The sequence below is a fragment of the Coffea eugenioides genome, chromosome 9, assembly GCF_003713205.1.
Source record: "Coffea eugenioides isolate CCC68of chromosome 9, Ceug_1.0, whole genome shotgun sequence".
Classification (NCBI taxonomy): domain Eukaryota; kingdom Viridiplantae; phylum Streptophyta; class Magnoliopsida; order Gentianales; family Rubiaceae; genus Coffea; species Coffea eugenioides.
In genome coordinates this window covers 37,573,569-37,595,275 of record NC_040043.1, presented here as the reverse complement: position 1 = coordinate 37,595,275, position 21,707 = coordinate 37,573,569, and the positions used below count along the sequence as shown (strand labels likewise).

At 34.0% G+C, this 21,707-nt stretch overlaps 2 protein-coding genes and 1 pseudogene across 2 annotated transcripts; all 3 read right to left on the bottom strand.

The window, feature by feature from the left end:
* Nucleotides 1-2,779: 2,779 nt before the first annotated feature.
* LOC113782507 lies at nucleotides 2,780-5,158 on the bottom strand (annotated as a pseudogene).
* A 243-nt stretch (nucleotides 5,159-5,401) lies between these two features.
* Nucleotides 5,402-10,089, bottom strand: LOC113783502 (transmembrane protein 45B-like). The gene is made up of 3 exons (XM_027329651.1): nucleotides 9,940-10,089; nucleotides 8,024-8,825; nucleotides 5,402-6,200 (listed from the first exon to the last, which is right to left on the bottom strand). The coding sequence occupies exons 2-3, from the start codon at nucleotides 8,368-8,370 to the stop codon at nucleotides 5,723-5,725; spliced, it is 825 nt and encodes a 274-aa protein (XP_027185452.1). The 5' UTR covers nucleotides 8,371-8,825; nucleotides 9,940-10,089; the 3' UTR covers nucleotides 5,402-5,722.
* Nucleotides 10,090-13,542: 3,453 nt separating this feature from the next.
* LOC113782913 (coatomer subunit zeta-1-like) lies at nucleotides 13,543-17,958 on the bottom strand. Its single transcript, XM_027328878.1, has 6 exons — nucleotides 17,861-17,958; nucleotides 15,813-15,972; nucleotides 15,243-15,390; nucleotides 15,015-15,092; nucleotides 13,989-14,073; nucleotides 13,543-13,894 (listed from the first exon to the last, which is right to left on the bottom strand). Exons 1-6 carry the CDS (start codon nucleotides 17,861-17,863, stop codon nucleotides 13,835-13,837), a joined length of 534 nt encoding a protein of 177 aa, XP_027184679.1. The 5' UTR covers nucleotides 17,864-17,958; the 3' UTR covers nucleotides 13,543-13,834.
* Between the last annotated feature and the right edge of the window lie 3,749 nt (nucleotides 17,959-21,707).

Sequence of the window (21,707 nt, the reverse complement as noted above, 5' to 3'; positions counted from 1 at the left end):
AAGTTATCATGGTGCCTTGAGTATGGATGGATATATTTCATTTGTTATATGATTGTTCCCGTAAAAGGGAATGCTCATATCATTAATATGTTGGGTATATTCTTGAAGTATGGATAAATTGTGAATAAGTTTCAACGATTTACCACCTCTTATGGAAGAGGAATTATCTCTTTAATGGCCACTTGTAGAAGTACAACTCATAAAATCTTAGTACTAAGAGAGTGAATTTTTGAAAGGTATTTCTAAGTAGTTGTTCTTTTGAAATTATATTTTAATACAAGAAATATGTATTAATCATATTATAGAATTGGCACAATAAATATATATATATATATATTCCATGATTAATGTTGAGATAAAATTGGTAAAAGGATATTAATTGCATGGTAAACGTCCATTGAAAGCTAAAGTCATCCACTTGACTTTTCTTAAGTACTTGGGTGGTCAAGACGCATTGTTAGATGCTAAATTTGATCTATACGAATGAGTTAATTGATTAGATAAATGAATGATAAATTAAAAGAGTTTTAATTTATCTATAGCAAATTCTTATTGCCAATGTACTTGAGAACCTAATGGGTCACACACATTAAGGACTCTTTTCTTGCCAGACTAAATGAATTTCAAGTAAGGACTTGTAAAAGATAAGGTTAATAACTTATAGTTGAATTTGAGAGACAAATTAAACTTAAGGGACTAATAATGCAATTATGGTTGAGTCCTCCAATACAATAGTTCTATTAGAAAAAGGAAATTTGTTTCTTTAAGAAAAAGGAAATTCGTTTTCTTTATGAAATATGACTTCTATCTCCACGTAGATTTATTCAACCTATCGTCTATAAAAGACTTTTATTCTCTCATAAAGAATAGACACATTTTTAGAGTGTTTTAGCAGAAAAATAAAAGAAAAAATGTTTTTAAAATTCGGGAAAAATAGGAAGGGAAAAATGTTTTTCCTATTTTGGCCAAAAACCCTAGTTTTGAATTTGAGTTTATTTTCTCTACTCTATTAGGTGTGGGTTCATCATAAAACTAGCTAGCACTAGTTCTAATGAGAAAAATTCAGCCTTGGAGGTTTTTGGCAAGAGGAGTTCGTGTGGATCACCGTTAGAGGCCGGACGCTTGAACAGCTTCGTAGACGTCTCACCTTCCTCTACTTCAGATTTGTCAGACTATTCGCGTGCATTACCTTGATTGAGGTAATTCACTTGAACACCCTCTTATGTTATATGTAATTGTCAAGGTTATAAGGTTCTTTGAGAAATCAAAAATTTTAAATTTCCGCTGCGTATACTTATTTGATTCCTTACAGTATTTACGTCTATGTTTTTCTTGCTCAAACGTCGAATTGTTCCAGCTCCGCCCCGTTGCCTATTAGTTCCCCCCGTCCCCCGCCCCGCCCCGTCCCCCGTTTCCTGCTCCCCCCGCCCCGCCTTGCCCCGCTTCCCCCGGGGGCACCCGCGGGGTTAATAAAATTTTATTATATAATTTTATTATAATTAAATTTTAATAAATAATCAAGTACTAAAATATCAACACATCACCAAATTATTATTCATTGTAATTTTACAATTGAAACTCATAAAAACAATCAAACAGAAGTTATTTGAATACAATCCAATATGATGAAATAAATATAACTAAAATAGTCAAGTTTTCACTTTTAGTACAAATGCAATCACTAATTCTTTATTGTGTTTGTGCTTTTTTTTGAGAAAAAAGTGTTATTCTATTAAGTGTAATTAGAAATTTAGTATAAATGTATTAGTAAATTTAATATAACTAATTAATAAATTCTATTAGTAGACATGCATAATTATTCATATAATTGATAATATCAATTATATTACATAAACTAATATACATTATATAATACATCTAACTAATAATATCATTATCATAAATTTATAACTAATTAACTTACATATTATATATATTTATATTTTTTTTTTTTGTTTTGCGGGTGGCGGGGCGGGGGGATGGGGCGGGGGTATACTCCCCTGCCCCCGTCCCGTTTCTAAGCGGGGGGAAATAATTCCCCCCCGCCCCAACCACCGCCTCGAGAGCCCCCCGCGGGCACCCGCCCCCATTGCCATCCCTAGTCTGAACTCTCAGCAGTTTAAATGTGACGTGACAAGATTAATGGGACAAAAGTTATTTGATATGATTTTTAATAGATTTATCTCATCCACCCTATAGGAATAGCAGTCTAGATGTGACTAATAAGATTGATGTGACAAAAATCATTTGATATGATTTTTTACAGACTTATTCACCCTATAGGAATAGGTCGGCTATTCTAGGAGGCTCGGATACCAATGGACCGTACTATCATTCATCTTATAAATACTCCCCACTTCATTCTTTAAAGATAACTGAGTCTGTTTCAAACTTACTATTACTTCACTCCCGAACATCGGAGTTACACTGGGGGCAGAACCCCACTCTGTAACCTCGTTTGTTTGCTGTTGTTGGCAAGGTGACCTTACCGAGACGTCTACATCTGTTTGGGAGAGGCCGATCCCTGCCCACACAGATTTAAAGATGACCCATGTTCACCACCAATTTATCGAAGGACGAAAAATAGAAAAGAATTTTTTCACTCAAAAAATAAAAGAATGGCAAAGAAAAGCCCACTTCTTTAATTAGATACACTCCTGTTAAAAATTGATTGTTGTAAAAGATGAATCTTATAAAAGGTTAGAGGTGAAAAAAGTAAACATGAAACCAAAATCATTTGAACTGATCATGGCTAATAGTAGTAGTCTGATATCGCTGCTTCAATTCAAAAAGAGAAAAACGAAAACAGAAGGTATCATTACCAACTGGTTTCCCCAAAGCATGCCATCCAGCAAAGTTTGAGTAGGAAAGAACCCATAACTTTGATAGGATTGCAGACAATTTCACCTTGCTGCATCAATGGAACTTTTCCCCACTATTCAAAGTCCAGTGACAATATTTAGCAGCTAGAAGTATGTGATGCAGGCATGGTGAGGGAAAATTGCCTATACAAAATTGTTATATACAAAATTCTACTCTATTCCACCATATGGCAACTACAACTATCTGATGCACGCCATGTCAGGAAATTGGTCCATCATTGTTTTGCGTTTAGGCTAAGCCACTTCAGCAGATCCAAATACTTTCCAGAATCTTAGAGCTTCATCTGCAGCTGCACTTGCAACAGTGTATACATATGGACTCTGAATCATGTAAAACAAGCAAGAATCAGTAAGGTGCAGAAAATGACAAGAAGGATAATGTAATTTAATTGCATGGAAAACATTGTTCAGTACAGATAACGTATTTTCAATTTTTTCGGCAAAACCATAGACACCTAAGCCACAGAGAGCACTCTAGATGTATGACCCTCGAGCTCAGCAATCCTAGTCATGAAAGGACACTTCCAAAGAGTGAGTTGGTTATCATTCATCCCATGAGAGCTCTAAATCTCGCGTTCATATCTGTTCCAAAGCAAACAAGTGACCTGTGAACCTTCACTGAGTTCAAGCATGCCCCAGTGTTGAAATTCCAGGACATTATGGAGTATCACTAATGCCGCCACCAGATGCTTTGAAATGCCGCCACCAGATGCTATGGAGTATCACCATAGCAGGTTACTTTGAAATGGATGCCAGGTACTGCAGCTGTATGGTCTTCAAAGCAGTGGATCCATGGATTTCGAGAACCAGAAGATGAAGGAGAAGGAGAAGCCATTGATATGCTCCACATATAGAGCAAATTATCGTTCCCCCAACTTGCTAATTGCTGCCCTGAAGAAGACCATTTCAACCCACAAACCTATTGACTATGCCCTCTGTAAGTAACAATAATAAGGGATCTAACTCTGACATCATTGCTTATGATTATAATGTCCATTCCTCCTGTTGTCAAAACATAATTATTCGATCGGCTCTGTGTCCTTCACGCAATAGCCTCACCTGTACCCAAGAGGAAACACAGAATAATACACATGAAGAATCAAATATGAAGAAAAACTACAAAAAAAAAAGGCATTGAGCCTAATAATTCAGCAAAGGAAGCTTAATGCAAGAGAATTTGACCCAAAGGACCAAGAAAGAACTTGACCTTCTGATGATTTTGCTTTTCATGTTTAGAAGCACGACTACCTAATTCAGCTGTAATATTAACTAGTACTGCCACAAAATGCTTCCATAGAATCACATTATTTCGTTACTGGCGAGTGCAAAGTAAATCCAGGACAAAGAAACTAAGCAAAATCGGTCAACACAAAGCATACACAAAACTTGGATATATACAGCTGCACAAACTATATGAGCCTATATAGACCTGCAAATACCAGCTAAATGTACCATATGAAGTTTACATCTAAAGGTTGAATCAAGAAAAAAGTAAGGAATACAGCTTCTGTGCGACAGGAATGCACAAGTCAAACCATCAATCAAAAGCTTAAACCCTGAATATATTCAAGGCCAAAGGTTGGAAAAATATACTCAGCCTGAAAGTATTATCATATATATACTTGTGCAAACAAAAATCTTAAGTTGAACACTATGCTTAGCAGTTCAGCCAAATACAGAAAGTTAAAGATTGCAGCAAAAATTGCTGCAGAAAAAGAGACTTACCAACTGGCCAGACTCAGAGTCCCATATTTTAATATGTGAATTGTTCAAGCCAACAGCAAGATGCTTCCCAACGCTTGTCACTGGTGCCAAGTCATCCACATTCTCCCACAAGATGAATAGCAGATCCAGGATCTACATCCCATAAATAGATAGAATTCCCAAGGCCAATAGCAATCACGTTGCTGGTGCTCCAGTCCAACAAATTCAAATAACAATCATCAGTAATCTTAGGAGCATCCAAGGTCCTTTCTGCTACCTTTAAAAAAAAAAAAAAGCAGTCCATTGCAAATTAGATAATGTTTTAAATAACCAAGCAGTCAAATCCACCATTTATTTTAAAAAAAAATAAAAAAAAAGAGGCCTCACTTGAGGGATCCTCCTCCTCTTGACAGGTTTTTTGGGTAAAAGACGTGGTTCTTGAAAGCTTTTCTCCACTTCATTATTTTTTTCCCTTTTCCCTGTTGCACTGTTTTTTCAATTTTTTTCATTTACTTCTTATTTCCATTTCATCCTAACGAAACAGAAAAATGCTTACACAGGCTTTTGAACATTGGCGACCTAAATGCAAATACCTTCACAGGGTCTTGTTTTCACACACTTTTATTTGCTTTTCATCCTAACAAAGCAGAAAAAGGCTTAGTCAGGCTTTGGAAAACTTGAGGTCCTAACTGCAAATTGAGATAAAAAAACCATTAACAGATTGACTCTGCTATAAATCTTAATTATGAAGAGAGAATAGGATTCCACTTCCAATCGCACAAAACATCGATTTGAAAAGGCTGTAGGAAAAGAAATGTCAAAATCTTTCTTTCAGACATATGCTAAGTATGTTCAAATCGCACGAAACAGGCTGCTTCAACCTTTTACACAATCTTGTAGTTCATGAAAGTCAACACTATTCTATTTGTACCTACAAACACCTAGATCTAATTTCATCTTAATCTAAACCTGAATACAATCAACTAATGTTTGCTGAACAGATTCGTAATCCTTTCAAGCAATAATGAAGATCAGAACTGTTAACGGTATATATCTCTCTATGCGTCTCCTTGTGGGACAGAAGTCTGGAAAAATAGAGTAGAATACAAAATTGATTTACAATTTGAAAGCCCATCTTATCCATCCTCAAGTGTTTGTGAACTCCTGAGCTCAGTGTGACCATTTGCTGGGTATGCAAAATAATAAGCTCCTACAGTGGCAACTAGAACTCCTAGAACTTGAGAAAATAGCTGGAAGTTAGCAAGCAGCTCGCCCCGGATCTCACTTTCCTTTGAATGGCATGCAATCTTGTCTTCCTTGAGCCAGCAGCCGTTTGGCATCATTGGACCATACAGAGTGAATGCTGTTTGGTAGAACCACAGGCCTTGAAGAGTAACGACAATGCCATTAAACAAATCAACGGGAAAGCTGGTTGGCATGAGGGCTCCAGCAATCGTAGAGAAAATGCACAGGCCTATGAGGATAACGAGGATAAGGTGGTAATATCCCTCAAGTCCCTGATGGGTAGTTGAGTGAAAGTAGAACAAGAAGTACTCGGCACAAAATGCAGTGGAAGCAATCAAGCTCAAAGCTCCATCTGGCAACGGGAGATAGCTGAAGGAATAGACGATACATTAAGCTATTTCAACACGAAAAAAAGAAAAAAAAAACTAGAAAAAAAGATCTCAACACCATAATAACAAGGATTAGGTCGTAGCACAGGGCACTTGGTTTGCCAAATTCATGTCCACAACGACCATATAGCAAATAAAACTGAACTTTCTTTACATACAAGTAGCTTTTAGTACCAATATGGATTAAACTGATGACCCAACTCATCAGTTAAAAGTACCCGAAGGAAGAAAATCAGCAACTATACAGCTTCTACCCATGATTCTATAAAACTAACGGCAACATGTGTGGCAACATGTGTAACAATCAGCAAAAACAGACAAGCACCAGAGCAATCCTTGGTCTACATTCTCAAATAGGCATTCAAGTTTACAAACTGGAAAACAAAATTTCAAGGTACGTTATAATGAAGAATTCAGTAGCAAAGAGTACAGTCAACTCTTTGAACATCAATACTTTAGCAGCAAATGAAGCATTCTCAATTTGAATATGTTGTTGCCTATAAAGGACAAGAAAAAAGGCATACCATCACAAATAGAAGACCAGAATATAAAGCAATCAAACTCCATAAATGTTCTTTAGCAAATTAAAGCCTCAAGAAGTTGCCAGAACACATTCTCTATAAGTCACACTGTCAAACTCCATAAGGTAGCTTCTCGAAACATACGAATCTATCAGACACATGATATGCTTTCCAAAAAATACCAATAAGAATAAAAGGAACACCCCTAACACAAAGGTATGTTCTGGATAAGTAAAAATAATAAGAATAAAAGACAACATGTAGTAATAGGTTGAACATCTTTATAATTTGACAATTATATAGCAACGAGATCTAAAATTGTAGACTCATCATCCTTAGCTTTCTGGATGAGTAAAAGATCCTTTTCTATGTACAAGATAATTTCAACCAGATGGCCTATGTTAAATGGTAGCAATATCCTTTAGAATAGCATATTGTAACTTCAATTCTAATTAAGTGCGTGCTAATAATTTGTAGAACTCACAGTTCACATTTCTCATACAAAAATAACTTTTAAGGAAACCAAAAAAATTCCAAAGACAAAAGATATCAGCTATTATGGACCTCTATGTAAGTTAGTTAAACAGTAATAAGAAGTTAATCAGCACACTAAAAATATCAATCAGCAAATTTCAAAAAATAAAGCAGTGATTACTATCCTGGGAATAAAACTAACAATTTGATGTGGCAATGTAAACATGTAATATGTTCTATCGGTTTTCGATGGGTTGCATCTTATCTAAACAAGAAGGCAAGTTTTTCAAAACAATAGACTGTCCACAAAATTGAACATGTCATAATTTGAAAGCCACATGAGCGTGGAAGAGAGCACATGTGAAAGCAAAAGTATTGCATAAAATATCATCATATTCTGAAACATTCAATAGAAAGCTATTCAGTTTCATCTCCTTTCAGCATATATCCTCCACTTCACCACACAAAGCATATCATTCTGGAAAGTTTACTTTCCCCACTTATTGGCCACCCTAAAAAATTGTCCTCAATTGCTTTTGTAAATTCCACATCCCTCAGAAGATAAAAGTGTATATTAAAAGACCAAAAAACTTCAAATCCTAAGTTCTCCTTAAATTGGCTGATGAAAAGTCAATAATTCACGATAGCATACCATAGTGCATTTGATCCAGGCACCCAGCAAGATGGAGCTTTCTTTACGTCAAAATGAAAAAGAAAAGAAACAACGAATATAAATACTAAAACATAAAAGACATGCTGATAAAAAATCTATGACTAAAGGTGGAAGATGCTGCAGAGAATGACTTACCTTGTTTTCTCAGAAAGCAATGCAATCAAGCCGAAGACAAAAAACATGAGAAGCATTCCACCGTGCTCAAAATTATTCATGTGACTGGGGTTCAGCATTCCATTAACAAACCACTTGAGGTGGGGAGAATAAAGCAGCTCTATACACATATCAATAAAAGATCCAATCGTTATGACATATAGTTCCAAATGTTTGAGTTTCCCATCAATTCCCGGAACGGGATTCCATGCTCTGACTCGGAAAGATTTGGGGCTCAATGCGTATCGTACAATAGAACACCATGTATGCCATATCCCTACAACAAGAAATAGTGTTCCTGGAAGAACATGCCCAGGAAATGAACCCATCTTTCCAATGACACAACCAAATGATGAAGGTTCACTTCTTGTTTATGCCAAACAGAAGATTACCCTTTTCTGATAACTACTCTCAACCCTGAACAGAGACTGCAAGTTGCCAAAAATCAAGAAAGAACTTCTCAAATAGCTGCGCTATTTCTTAACTCATACTAGCTCCCAAATTGACCCTTCTTGATGAACGTTTAATTACCTTGAAGCAGAATCTTGACAGTCCAGAATCAATATCTTTTTCTAATGACAACTACATCCTCTCCTTCCTTCTATATGAGAACAGTATAACTATCCAATAATTCCCCTCAGAATCAGAGACAGCTAATAACAACTCAAACGGGACTTTCCCACATCTTCTTTTCTGTAAAGACAAACAAAAGAAACTGCAAGGGATGCTTCTGGATGCAATACTTCACTTAATCTCTTTCCTCTACTTGGAAACAGCAAATCATCTATTCCAACAAAGAAAAAATCCGTTATTTTCGTTAAGTACTTCTTGAAAATAATTGCTGTGCTCAAGCAACTTTTCCAAAGGCCTAATAGAGAAAATCTACAATAAATAGTCAGTAATGGTTCTCATCAAACTCCTCCTATTGCTGTTTTAAAAGTCTCTCGTTCCATTCTACAGTAAGATTCTACTTGTACAATCAATAATGGATGCTTAAAAACAACTAAAGAACCACATTCCACCATTAAAAAAGTGGTCAAGACTACGACATTAACGCAGCCGAGATCCATTTTTTTCATCAAAGGCTGAAACAAATCATAAAAACACCAAAAACCCATTAAACCAAGCACAGAATAACCAATAAAAGAAAAGAAAATGAACAGAAAGGTTAAATTCTTTCTGTTAAAAGAAAGAATTTAAAATAATAAATTTAAATTCTTGTTAAGAGAATCTTTCACTGTAGCCAATTGCATTAGGAAGGCTATCATAATCATCCACTACAGGATCCTTTCGAATTCCTGGGACCACCACTATTCCACCTATACAAATACATGCAAAAAGCATTTTGTATATTTTCAGTCAACTTATAGACATGCTTTCAAGACTTTCCAAATACAGTTTCTCTTAAACAGCTGCTTCAGCTCTTCTTAAACATTCACCGCTCAAACCACCAAATTAAGATACATTATTTATGCAAAAGCATTTTATATCGAAATAGAGTTACATTATTTAAGATACATTATTTAATTAGTTTGTTCAGCTCTTCTCCATCATTCACAGCTGAAACAGCCTAATCAAGAAACTTTTACAACGCAAATGCACTGTCATCAATCAAAATGTCAGCTCTTCTCCATCATTCACAGCTGAAACAGCCTAATCAAGAAACTTTTACAACGCAAATGCACTGTCATCAATCAAAATGCATAAAACCCAGAATAATATTACTCAAAAACCATCTCAAGAAATTCAAAAAATCCCATATCAATAGATCTGAAAATCAAGAATCACACACCAAAAACACACACAAGAAAAACGTGATGATCAATTTTGAAGCAAAAACATTTCAAAGCAAATTGATCATAAAAAAGAGAAATTTATGCACGTCTTTTCACGCTTACCTGCAAAGGCCGAAGAGACTCATGGCTCGGAAATCAAGGGTAAAAGGTGTAAAAGAAAGAAAAAGAGGGAAACCAAAAAAAGAAAAAAGAAGAAGAAAGATTTTCTGGTTTGACTGTTTAAGGGAGAGTGAAGGAAAGGGACGGGCAGCAAGAAAGAACTGACCGGAAATGGAGGAGCATGGTATTTATATTTTGTAGTGTTGAAAGTTGAAACTTGAAAGGGAAACAAGAGCGGGCAGGGCGGGGGCAGGGGAACACGGGTCTGCGATGATGCAGTAATAATGTACAGTGCGTTTTAGAAGTACAATATAAAAAAGGAGTCAGAAAAAGCTGGCATGCACTCACTTTAGGACTAGGAGCCATCATAAGAATTTTCGTCAAAACTTTTGCGAAAAAACTTCTACGAAAATGATTGTTTATCATCACTCTTTTATAACGTACACATGGAACACAGATTTCAGTCTGCGGGCTACTATCTTTTCTAATTTTTTTTTGATAAATTCAGCTCTCACTTAATTGAAAGAAAATTCTAAATTAAGCGACATATGATTTAAACGGTGGAGAATTAAACTCAAAGATGATTGAATATTTGATTTTAGAGATTTTTATGTTTAAATGGATCGGCGCTCGGACGTTTGGAGCAGTGTAGAGATTTTTGAACGGATTATAATTCATATTAAATAGATCGTACATTTTTTACATCAAAGATGTAATATTCTACTACTATTTGTGTAGGTCTCATATAATAATTGTGTATCTATTGTAAGAATGTACAACCAATTCAATTTCAATTACAATTCATTCAAAATCTTTACACCGTTTCGGATGGTTATTACTGATATTACTGACAGTTCATGCCTCTGCTCCTGTTTGTATCTATGATTTAGAAATGTGATAATTTTCAATCTCTTTTTGTAGTTGGGCTTTTAATTAAATAAGTATTATAAGGTCACAAAAGCAAATGATGAAATTTTGCAACAACCAAAATAAGTCTGAAAAGGTTTCAAGTTTATAGAATCACTGCAAATCCTATTAAAATTACCATCAAACCTATTTATTTAAGAATTAATATTCTATACACTGACAGTGTATACACTTTTACTATTGGATGCATAACAAATAATCTAATTTTGAATTTGAAACCCAAATTTTGTACATGTGTCGTGCATTCAACCGTGATAGTATATACATTGTCAGCGTATATAAGATTTACTCTTTATTTAAAACATAGAACTTCAATAAATAATTATCATTCCAATTAATTTGCAGCTTAGACCGTTCAATTCTTGTATTAAAATTGCCAATACTAATTAGTTGTAAAATTGGTTGTCACCTTATGCCCTTTTTTTTTTTTAATTTGATTGATTATCAATCCTTGTTATGATGAAAATTGATTGCCCCCTCAGCCTTTATTAATTATTTGACTGATATTGCTAAAACTAATAAGCATCAAAATTAAGTGCCACATTAGAGATTTCTAATAGTTTGATTAATGTTGTCATCCTGTTTGATAACTCAATTCAGCACTTAAACTTAATAGATTCAGATCTTAACTTATTCAGACCGTTTAATAACCAAAAATTGAACATCTGAATTAATTAAGCGACACTGAATTTTCTAGGCAAAACTTGCTCCCAAAATTAAGTGATAAGTTACTTACTTACCACTGAATGCGATATGCACTCAAATGTATTAGATTTAATACTTAATAATTCAATAACTTAATAGATTCAGACTTCAGTTTTATCAAATGCACCCAAATGTGCTTAAAATTGATTTGGCCCTAGGTTTTCCTAATTGTTTGACTAATACGCTAATACAAAATAATTACCCATGAAATTTATTGTCACTTTAGACTTTGGTAGTTGTTTTACTAATATCGCCCAATAGTAGTCATCCTTAAAATTGATTGTCGCCTTGGGACTTAGTAAGCACGAAGCACTTGCTAAATTTGTCAATACTATTTTGGCATAAAAATAATTGCCACGTTTGGCCTTCATATCAATTACTAAACTTGCCAAGACTAATTAGTGTTATTCATGACTGTCACCTTAAGCTTTGTACTTATTTAATAAACTTAATCTTTTATTAAATGTTAGCTTAGACCTTTTGGATTCTTTTACTAAAATTGCCATAAAATCTGATTGAAAATTTTAAAACTAAAACTTCTCCTTATATAAATTGTCCTCTTTAATCAACAGAGTTCTCACATTTATACCTAGGGCGGCAGTGTTAAGTGTAGGTCTGAGCAGTATAGTGGCTGACGGTCAAATTACTTCGTCAATTATAAATCACCTAAACAACCGAGGAATCAGTAGTCTTGGACAAAGAGGTAGACGAGGTGAAGCGCCCCTTCAGAGTAATCTCACCAATCACCTTATCTGGGAATGTTCAAGACGAGGTGCCTGTTGTTGAAAGAGAGTGAACGCAACTAATAGAGGCTGGGCAGACCGAGATATCCACAAGCATAATGACAGGGGATAATTTTGGAAACCTCTCCTAAGGCTTTGCCTAATAGCACTTAGCGCCTTTGAATTTTGAAAAATAATCATTGACCTCTTTTAGAACCATTGTAACAAACTCACCTCTACATCATAAAAATATTCTTAAAATAATCATTTAAAGAGAGAGAGATAGAGATGTAGCTTTTTTCCAACTTTACCCTTTTGTATTGTCATATCTTGAAAATTTTACCAAATCGATTTCTCACATATATTTGCATAAGAGAACTAAAAAAATTGTTGAAATGCAGTGTTAAGTACAACAATAATTGGTAGAATGGTATTATTTTCTATTTTTGGCATCTTCTAGATGTATTCTTTTCCTTACATAATTGTTAGAATAACAAAAGAAATTTAATTAAAAGTTGGTATATGAAGATTAAAAATGTGCCCAAGAAGGCGTTTGAATGCAAAACAATTATTAGATTAGCCATTCTTTTTATAGATTTAGATTTATTATCTTCTTTTTTTTTTGCACATATAATGTTTAAAATAATGAGGATAATTTGATATATGGTCGACATAGGAAGACTAAAAGTACAGGGAAGGAGTGTTTAGGGAAAAAAAATAATAATTAGGATCGCCGAATCTTATAAATTTTAATTATTATTATAAGATTGGCGATTTGACGATTATTATTACAATCTTATAGATTGGCGATTTGGCATAAAATCTTAATAGCAATAGCAAAATCAATATAAGATTGGCATAAAACGACAAAAGTCGGGGACGATTTTTTCCTTTGGGGGTTCTATATGTTATTACCTAAACCTGGCTTTGGGGGGATCGAAACCTGGCTCTGAAGAAAAAAAAAAATGTTATTTACCTAAATAATTATTATTATACTATCAAGAGGGGCAAAAAAAAGACCTGTCAAAGGTAAATTAGAGGCTCCCAAGCCAGATATATAGACTGAAGATAAACTAAGCGTGCCATAAGAAATTGGCTACCTGCAGGCTGCAGTGGTTATACCATAAGATATCGGACAAGCGGCAAGAACAGCGAAAAAACTATGAACCGAAAAAAAAAAAAGAAGACACAAGCTAAGACAAATAAATAGTAGTATATGTATCAGGCTACAGCCAAAAATGAATCACACAAAAAACATGAAAGACAAGAAGAAAATTTCTTTTGCCATTGCACAAATAACAGGTTAACAAAGCCTCCTGGCACCATTTTACCCCAGATGTCACCGAAGAGCCAAGAGTAATTGTTCACAATGTCATGTAATTTTCAAACTTAAATTCCCCATATACTGCAGATAAATCAGCAGCTGACAGATACATTGACCGAAAACAGACAACATGCCTACTACTAAATAAAGATATTTTGATGCTTTAAAACGAGAACAGCATAAATGTCTCCTTTTCCTCCAAAACTTAAGCTCAAGGCATTCACTTCAGAAGGGATCTTGTCAAATGTTCCCGAGCAGTAGCCAATGCTTGACCTATCGTCTGTGAAGGAATATGTTCACAAATTAAGTACACAGCAGTAATAGATTGTCCGCACAACAATTTAGGTAATAGAAAACCAGCAATCCGAAACTACCTGCTCAGATAAAGGTGCTCCCGCATCAATACTGTTGCTTGCAACTTTCCCAGCAATAACATTTGCATCCGTTTCAAGAATTATACTACAATATTCATACAAACAATTAGGAGGGCAAGAAGTGGATGAAATTACCTTTTAACTCGGTTCATGCAAGTTTTTATGCATTTTATGCCTCATAGCAGGTACATACTCCTACAGTGAATCAAAATTCCAACCACTACCATTTACATTTTCAATCCCGCTCAACCTTCAATATTAAAACTCTACATGACTTTTACACAATTAGCAGACCATTGGGGCGTGGGAAGCCAGGATTCGAGTAAGAGTTCTCTGTCCAGTGTCATCGATAATTTGAGTGTTTCCAAACGAGGCATTTCACTAGCTGCAGGAACTTATGAGTAATATACATAAACGCTATTCTGATGAATTGACTACTAAAAGGTATTCTTCTAACCATAATCATGATGAGGACAAGAAGTAGAATCAGTCAGACAAGTCCAACTTCATTCAACAAATCCACACTAAAAGAACAACAGTAAATCACAATCAATTGCAACTGATCACTCAAACTGCCAAGACCAGCTGTACAAGGTAGAATCAGCCAGATAACTCCAACTACATGCAACAAATGCATAATAAAAGAACAAAATCAATCTGAACTGATCATTCAAACTGTCAACACCATTTCAGTGCTCATTTAAAAGTCCTTTCAGTTTCAAAGAGATTATGCTCTGCTAAAAAGCTTACTAAGAACTATAGGCCTTATTGATTTTAACTTAATTGAGTTTAAGCGAGAAAATAAAGACTTATAAATTCCAACACGCAGAAGTTGTATGCCTAAGGTTTCAGTCGAATGAAAGAATAACTACACCGAATTTCAACTATGCCCATCCCCAACCAAAACAAATGGGGAAAAAAATCAAATTTACACGTACAAATAACTCAGTAAATTCACAGTGCACAGACTGCAATTAAGATAGCATAAATTGAAGAAGTTCCAAAAGAAAAAGATCTTTTGCATACCCGCCATCTACAATTTCATCCAGACATAGAAGAATGAGATCCAAATTTTCAAGAGCCTCCTTCTTATCCACATTGCCTCTGAAACCAGAAGGAAATCAAACTAGGTTAGGAAATACAATTGAAGGGGGAAAAAAGGAATAAGAGAGATAAGTTTATAGATGAAACATTGTGGGAAAAAAAGAATAAAATAGATAAGTTTATAGATGAAACATTGCTTCCACATACTACCTGAGTAGAAGACCCACAGCATCAAAGAAACCTTGAAGAGCAGAAGCTAAGATGAGCTCATTTTCATCTTCACCCCCAGTAACGTAGAAGTGAAGATCTTGTACAAATTTGTAAACAGCAATGTAATTTTCAAACATTGTTACCTCAGCTGCAGATTAAAACCACAGAATCAGCTATAAAGTATTATTAGTTTTCAATCCTCCATACAACAACTTATTACCAGTCTAAAGTATATTGTTTTTTCTGGACATACACTGCAAAATAGAAAAATTTATGAAGACCAAATAGAATTATACACATCATGGACCATATTGGTACACAGGTTAAAAGGGACAAAATATCATCCTTAGCAGATGAAGGAACTATGAAAGATCCCAGTAAAATCAGGAGCTTTGTCTAGCTGATTACACAAAATTACATCCATATGCTAGATACCAAGAAGCCAAGATATGCAGTACCACACAGACTTAACAGATTTATTTTGTATATTCAGTTATAATTACCATGGATCTCAAATTGATAACTGACTAGCATGCTGTGAACATATTCAAAAGTTAGCAGGAACATTACCTTCTGTCCGGGCATTTGTCTTTTGAGTCTTGTTAAATATGGCTTTCTCAAAAGCTTCCTTTGCAGAATTTGTAGGCCAATCATCTGAACAGTACTTAACAGCCACACGTTTCCCTTCAGAATCCAATAGCAGAATGTTCTTAACCAAAGGGCAGGTTTCCTACAAATAAGAACCTCTCAGATAGTTAATCAACTAAAATCACCAGCATCACCCAGAATCCAGAAACCTAATATCAGGTATTGCATGAACATTAATAGCTTTCCATCAATTCTAGACTTGTGCAAATCATTTAAACACAACAGGTAGTTATAAACGCATATTTTCCGATTTAAGCCATTAAAAAAGGTCATCCCTTGAATGGCAGCTATAAAGAATACATTCTTATTCAAGTGACAATTAAAAAAAAGTTCATTCCTTGACAGTGGGATTCCTATATAGATTGCTTCTGATAAATTTACTTCCATCCAATACCATCATTGTATTTATAGACCCAACATACTTTTCAATGACACTTAGGCAACTTGAATATGACATATGCATTACATAAGCACCCCACCCCAAAATTCATTCTCTTCTAACAAATGAGGTAAAAACTTTATCATGATTGACATAGAGGTAAAAAGCTTTTAGGTCCAAGGACAAGACAAGGTCAGCAGCAGTTATAGCTGCCTTTCTTCATTAATCATGGTATGGTAAGCATTCTTAGTGCAAATTGTTTAATTTGTTAAATTCATGAACCTAATTTCTCCAACTGATAATTGCAGTCTTTTGAAGCTGAAACTTCTCTAGAATTTTGGATTTATATATGTACAATATTTCTTTCTCTAGGAGTTAAAAGAAATCGTTATGAAAACAGATTTAAGATGGTTAACACTGAATCCTTATTATCTGCAGATAGTATTACTGATGCAAATAAATCTTCTTTATGTTCTGTAATCCTAACTAACACCGTCTGATTATTAGTTGTAATTTACCACAAGCACATACATAATTATCCTGATTTCACATATTAGAGATCATTGTGCTAACCAATTTTTGGGGCTTGGGTCAGCATTATGAATAACTTCCTCAACCAAGAAGCACCGAATTCACCACATGCAAAATGTAAGTTGGAGATGAATTTAACGAAATACATGTCTATAGAGTACATATAATACACATGGACCTCCTTCAGCTTATGTTCTGAGCATAAAGATCTTTTCTTGTTTGCCAAATCCATGTTTTTTGTATCGCTTCAGACTATAAAATCTGTAATGCGTCACCTTCACATAATCTACTTCAAGGTTCAAATTAGTGCACCATTGTCCTAAACATTTCATAAGTACTTCCCTACATAATTTTATAAATTAGTGCACCGCCTCCCCATAATTTGCTTCGAGACTAAAATATGTGTGGCGTTGTCCTACACATTTCATAAATATTACCCAATAACATTTGTAGAACCGATCTTCGTTACAATATGTTCGACAGGACAAAACCACCATACATATTGCAAACATTTAGACGTAGTATATCGGTTGTTCAATCAGACCACAAAATTTTGTCAAATTTCAGTTCAAATAAGTGTAAATTTTCACCAGGAAACTTTCAAAAATATATCATAATAGATCATGTAACAAATATGCAGTGGCAAGAAAACAAGCGCCTGCTCTGAAAGCTTGTAACTATAACTTCAAGAAACCTAAGCTCCAGAATAAAATCAAGATCAAATTGAATCTATCTTTTTCCCCCACATTGCATTCACTTTCTTTTTTTTCAGGGCAGCAAAAAATTCCCCTATTTTTGTTCCCTTTTTCATCCTTTAGACTAGCAAGAGTTTTGATTGGCGAAAGACCGTTAGATCTGACAAATGGGTCATCAAAAATCATAATAAGAAATGTCACTAAACTCCGATAATTCATATTCCTTGTCTGCAGTGCAAAATCAAGAAAAGTGTGCTTACTCTAGTACAACTGAATCAGAAATTAAGGGCACCAATATCTGCAAAGTTAGTTACTCTTATGCTACTGCGTGAGTCAGTGAGAGAGAAAGAGTTGTGGGTTCTAACCATTTCAAGCGATCGGTCTTCGCCGGTAGAAACTGCCTTCGAAGATTGCGGGAGGGAAGGGTTAATGATGTCTGGGTTTCAGAACAGGGTTCGACGGTGAGCATATGCTCAGCATGGTATATGTTCTGCATCCGTTTCCTTGTAGCCCTTTAAAAGTTAGTCTTGTATCAATTTAACCCACTAATAAATTGACTTTCTCATTTTCGGCACACATATTTTTAGTATGTAGATTTTGGAAACAACCAAAGTTAAGGCTGCTTGAAAAGAGGATTTCGATTGTAATTTCAAAATTGTAATTGTAAGTTACTATTTCTTTCGTCATATTAGTACTTGTCATCAGTGATGGAACTAGAACCCTAGAGTCAGGGGTTCAATTTCAACACCACATCAAATATACTTGTAGTAAACTTACAATCGAAAGACACTTATGTTAAGCATATTTTTTTTTGTTATGTCAATTATACTTTCGCATCTAAGTTGTGCTATAATCTAGTGGTAGTTTTGAAACATCAAACAAGTTTGTTCTTGGATTTATAGAATAACTAACTTTAATTAGATCCAACACTGTTGTGAAACATAAGAATTAAAATTTTTAATTTATTGAGGGAGGTTAATATAAATAAGGAATTTATATTAAAAAATTTTAGAGGGGACAATATATATAAGAAAGAGAATTTCAAAAATATTGGAGGGCAAAGTTGATAAAAATATGAATTTCAAATATTTTATGGGGTGCAAATGAAGGAAAAACTTAAAAGTTTTTAAAAATGGAAAATCATTCGAAACGTACCTCACATTCTGCAAAATAATATTTTTCGTCCCTCACTTTTAAAAGTATAATTTTACGTCCATTACAAATTCACATTGATCAATTTTGGTTCCTACCTAAATTTCCTATTAGTTTTAGCCTCACATTCTGCAAAATAATATTTTTCGTCTCTCATTTTTAAAAATATAATTTTACATCCCTTACAAATTCACATTGATCAAATTTGGTATCTACCTAGATTTTCGATTAGTTTTAGGCCGGAATACAGCATGTGTCTTGCACATGATCATTTTTAAGGAGTAAAATTGTCAAATCAAATTTCATATAATTCAATTTTTTCGTCCCTCATATTTTACAAAATAATTTTTTCGTCCCTCACATTTCAAAATTGAATTTTTTCATCTCTCATATTTCACAAAATGGATTTTTCATCTCTCACTAATCATGTGAATGAATAGTTTCTTTTTTTTAAACCAATGTATATATCTATTTGATTTCATCTGAATAATACGAATAGCATGTAATATATCTGTATTTGATTTCATCTACAACTACAATTAGTTTATTTAGGTGAAATTAAATAGAGATATTTTACATGCTATTTGTACTATTTAGGTGAAATCAAAAAGAGATATATATATATATATATGAGTTTTCAAAAATAAGAAAAGACTATCATATACATGATCAATAAGAGATGAAAATTTTCCTTTTGCAAAATGTGAAGGATGAAAAAAATTATTTTGCGAAATCTGAGGGACGAAAAAATTCGGCTTTGTTTGGATTGCATTTTTCTGGATTTTTTGTGAAAAAATTACTGTAACCATTTGATATATGTGAGGTAAAAAGGTGATTGAAAAATGTATCCACGGAAAACGTGACAATTTTCTTTGAAAATCTGCAATCCAAACACACCCTTCATTTTGTGAAATGTGAGGAGCTATAGATCAGATTATGTGAAATATGTTTGACAATTTTACCCCTCAAAATGATCATGTGTAAGGCACGTGCTAAATTCCGGCAAAAAATTAGTTGAAAACCTAGATAGGGACCAAATTTGATCAATGTGAATTTGTAAGGGAGTTAAAATTACACTTTTAAAAGTAAGGGATGAAAAAAATTATTTTACAAAATATAAGGGACGTTTTGAACGATTTTTTTTTAAAAAAATTCGATACATAAGGTAAAATTTTCTCATAGTTGAGGAGGGATGCAATTGCCCCCCTCCCCTCCCCTTAACTGTATTTGGCTCCGTCATTGCTTGCCATACAATCTAGATAGGTCGTGTTGTTATTGTTACCCTTTAAACAAAAAGAAAAAAAATCAATTCGCGCACACACAAATCTATCTTGCTTTTGTAATTAGAGTATAATTGTTCTATATTTCCTATTGTTGGACTTGATTCTAATATAGATTCAATAAATGCTAAAAAAGTTGATACGCATATACATCCTAATAAATCTCTAATTCTTTTGTTTTTTGAAATTTGAATTATTAAAAACCACGAGAATGCAATAAAACAAAGGGGAACATTGCAATAGAGAATGATTAATATATAGTTATGCATGTAGGTAAAATTTTCAAAATGGCAAAAGGAAAAATGATATCTTATCAAGAGGATGCAAGTTGTACCAAATTCACAATTAGTGAATACTGTTATAAAACTAATAAAATGAAATACTACAATAGGAATTGAAGAAGTAGATAAATGGAGAATGATATTCTTATATTTCAACAAATACCAAAGTCATCTCAAAAGGTGTCAATGTACCTCTATATATAGATACTACAAGATCAAAGGTACATAAATTCTATTAAACACTCACTACTACAAGAATATGAAGAAACCTATGAAACGGTTTCTCCACTACATGAATAGATTTATGGATTGTAACTTCTATACATAATGTAGCCATAAAATCATGAATTAATCCTCTTGGGAATACAAAGGGACATCCACATTTTTAATTATTTCATAACACTCCCTCTTGGATGTCCATTACACAAAAAATATATCTCGTTAAAACCTTACTAGGGAAAAACCCATCGGGACAAAAATCTTAGTGAAGGAAAAAGAGTACACTATTCTTGTGTATTAATTTCTCTCACTGATGCAAACATCATTTGAGATCTTTTAATCGTCGCATTCCAATACTGTTCACCAATTTCTCAAATGTCGCAGTTGGTAATGCCTTGGTGAATAAATCTGCCAGATTATTATCTGATCGAATTTGTTGCACATCAATTTCACCATTCTTTTGCAAATCATGAGTAAAAAAGAATTTTGGTGAAATGTGTTTCGTCCTATCTCCTTTAATATATCCTCCTTTCAATTGAGCTATACAAGCTGCATTGTCTTCATATAATATAGTTGGAGGATTTTCTTTTTCAGAAAATAACCCACAACTTTTTCGGATATAGCGGGTCATTGATCTTAACCAAACACATTCTCGACTGGCTTCATGAATTGCTATTATTTCAGCATGATTCAATGAAGTGGCGGCTAGTGATTGCTTTGTAGATCGCCAAGAAATGGTTGTGCCTCCATATGTAAATAAATAACCAGTCTGAGATCTTGCTTTATGCGGGTCGGATAAATACCCAGCATCAGCATAACCAACCAATTCAGGTTTGAATTTATTTGAATAAAATAAACCAAGATCAATTGTTCCTTGGAGATAGCGAAAAATATGTTTAATACCATTCCAATGTCGTCTTGTGGGCGAGGAACTAAATCTTGCTAATAAATTTACTGCACATGATATATCAGGTCTTGTACAATTAGCAAGATACATTAGTACACCAATTACACTGAGATATGGTATTTCAGAACCAAGTATCTATTCATTTTCTTCTCATGGTCTAAAAGGATCCTTATTAGGATCTAATGATCTGACAACCATTGGAGTACTCAATGTATGTGATTTATCCATATAAAATCGCTTTAATACCTTCCGGGTATAAACAGTTTGGTATATAAAAATTTCACCTTTCAAATGCTCAATCTGTAAACCAAGGCAGAATTTTGTCTTTCCAAAATCTTTAATCTCAAATTCTTTTTTCAAATATTCAACACTA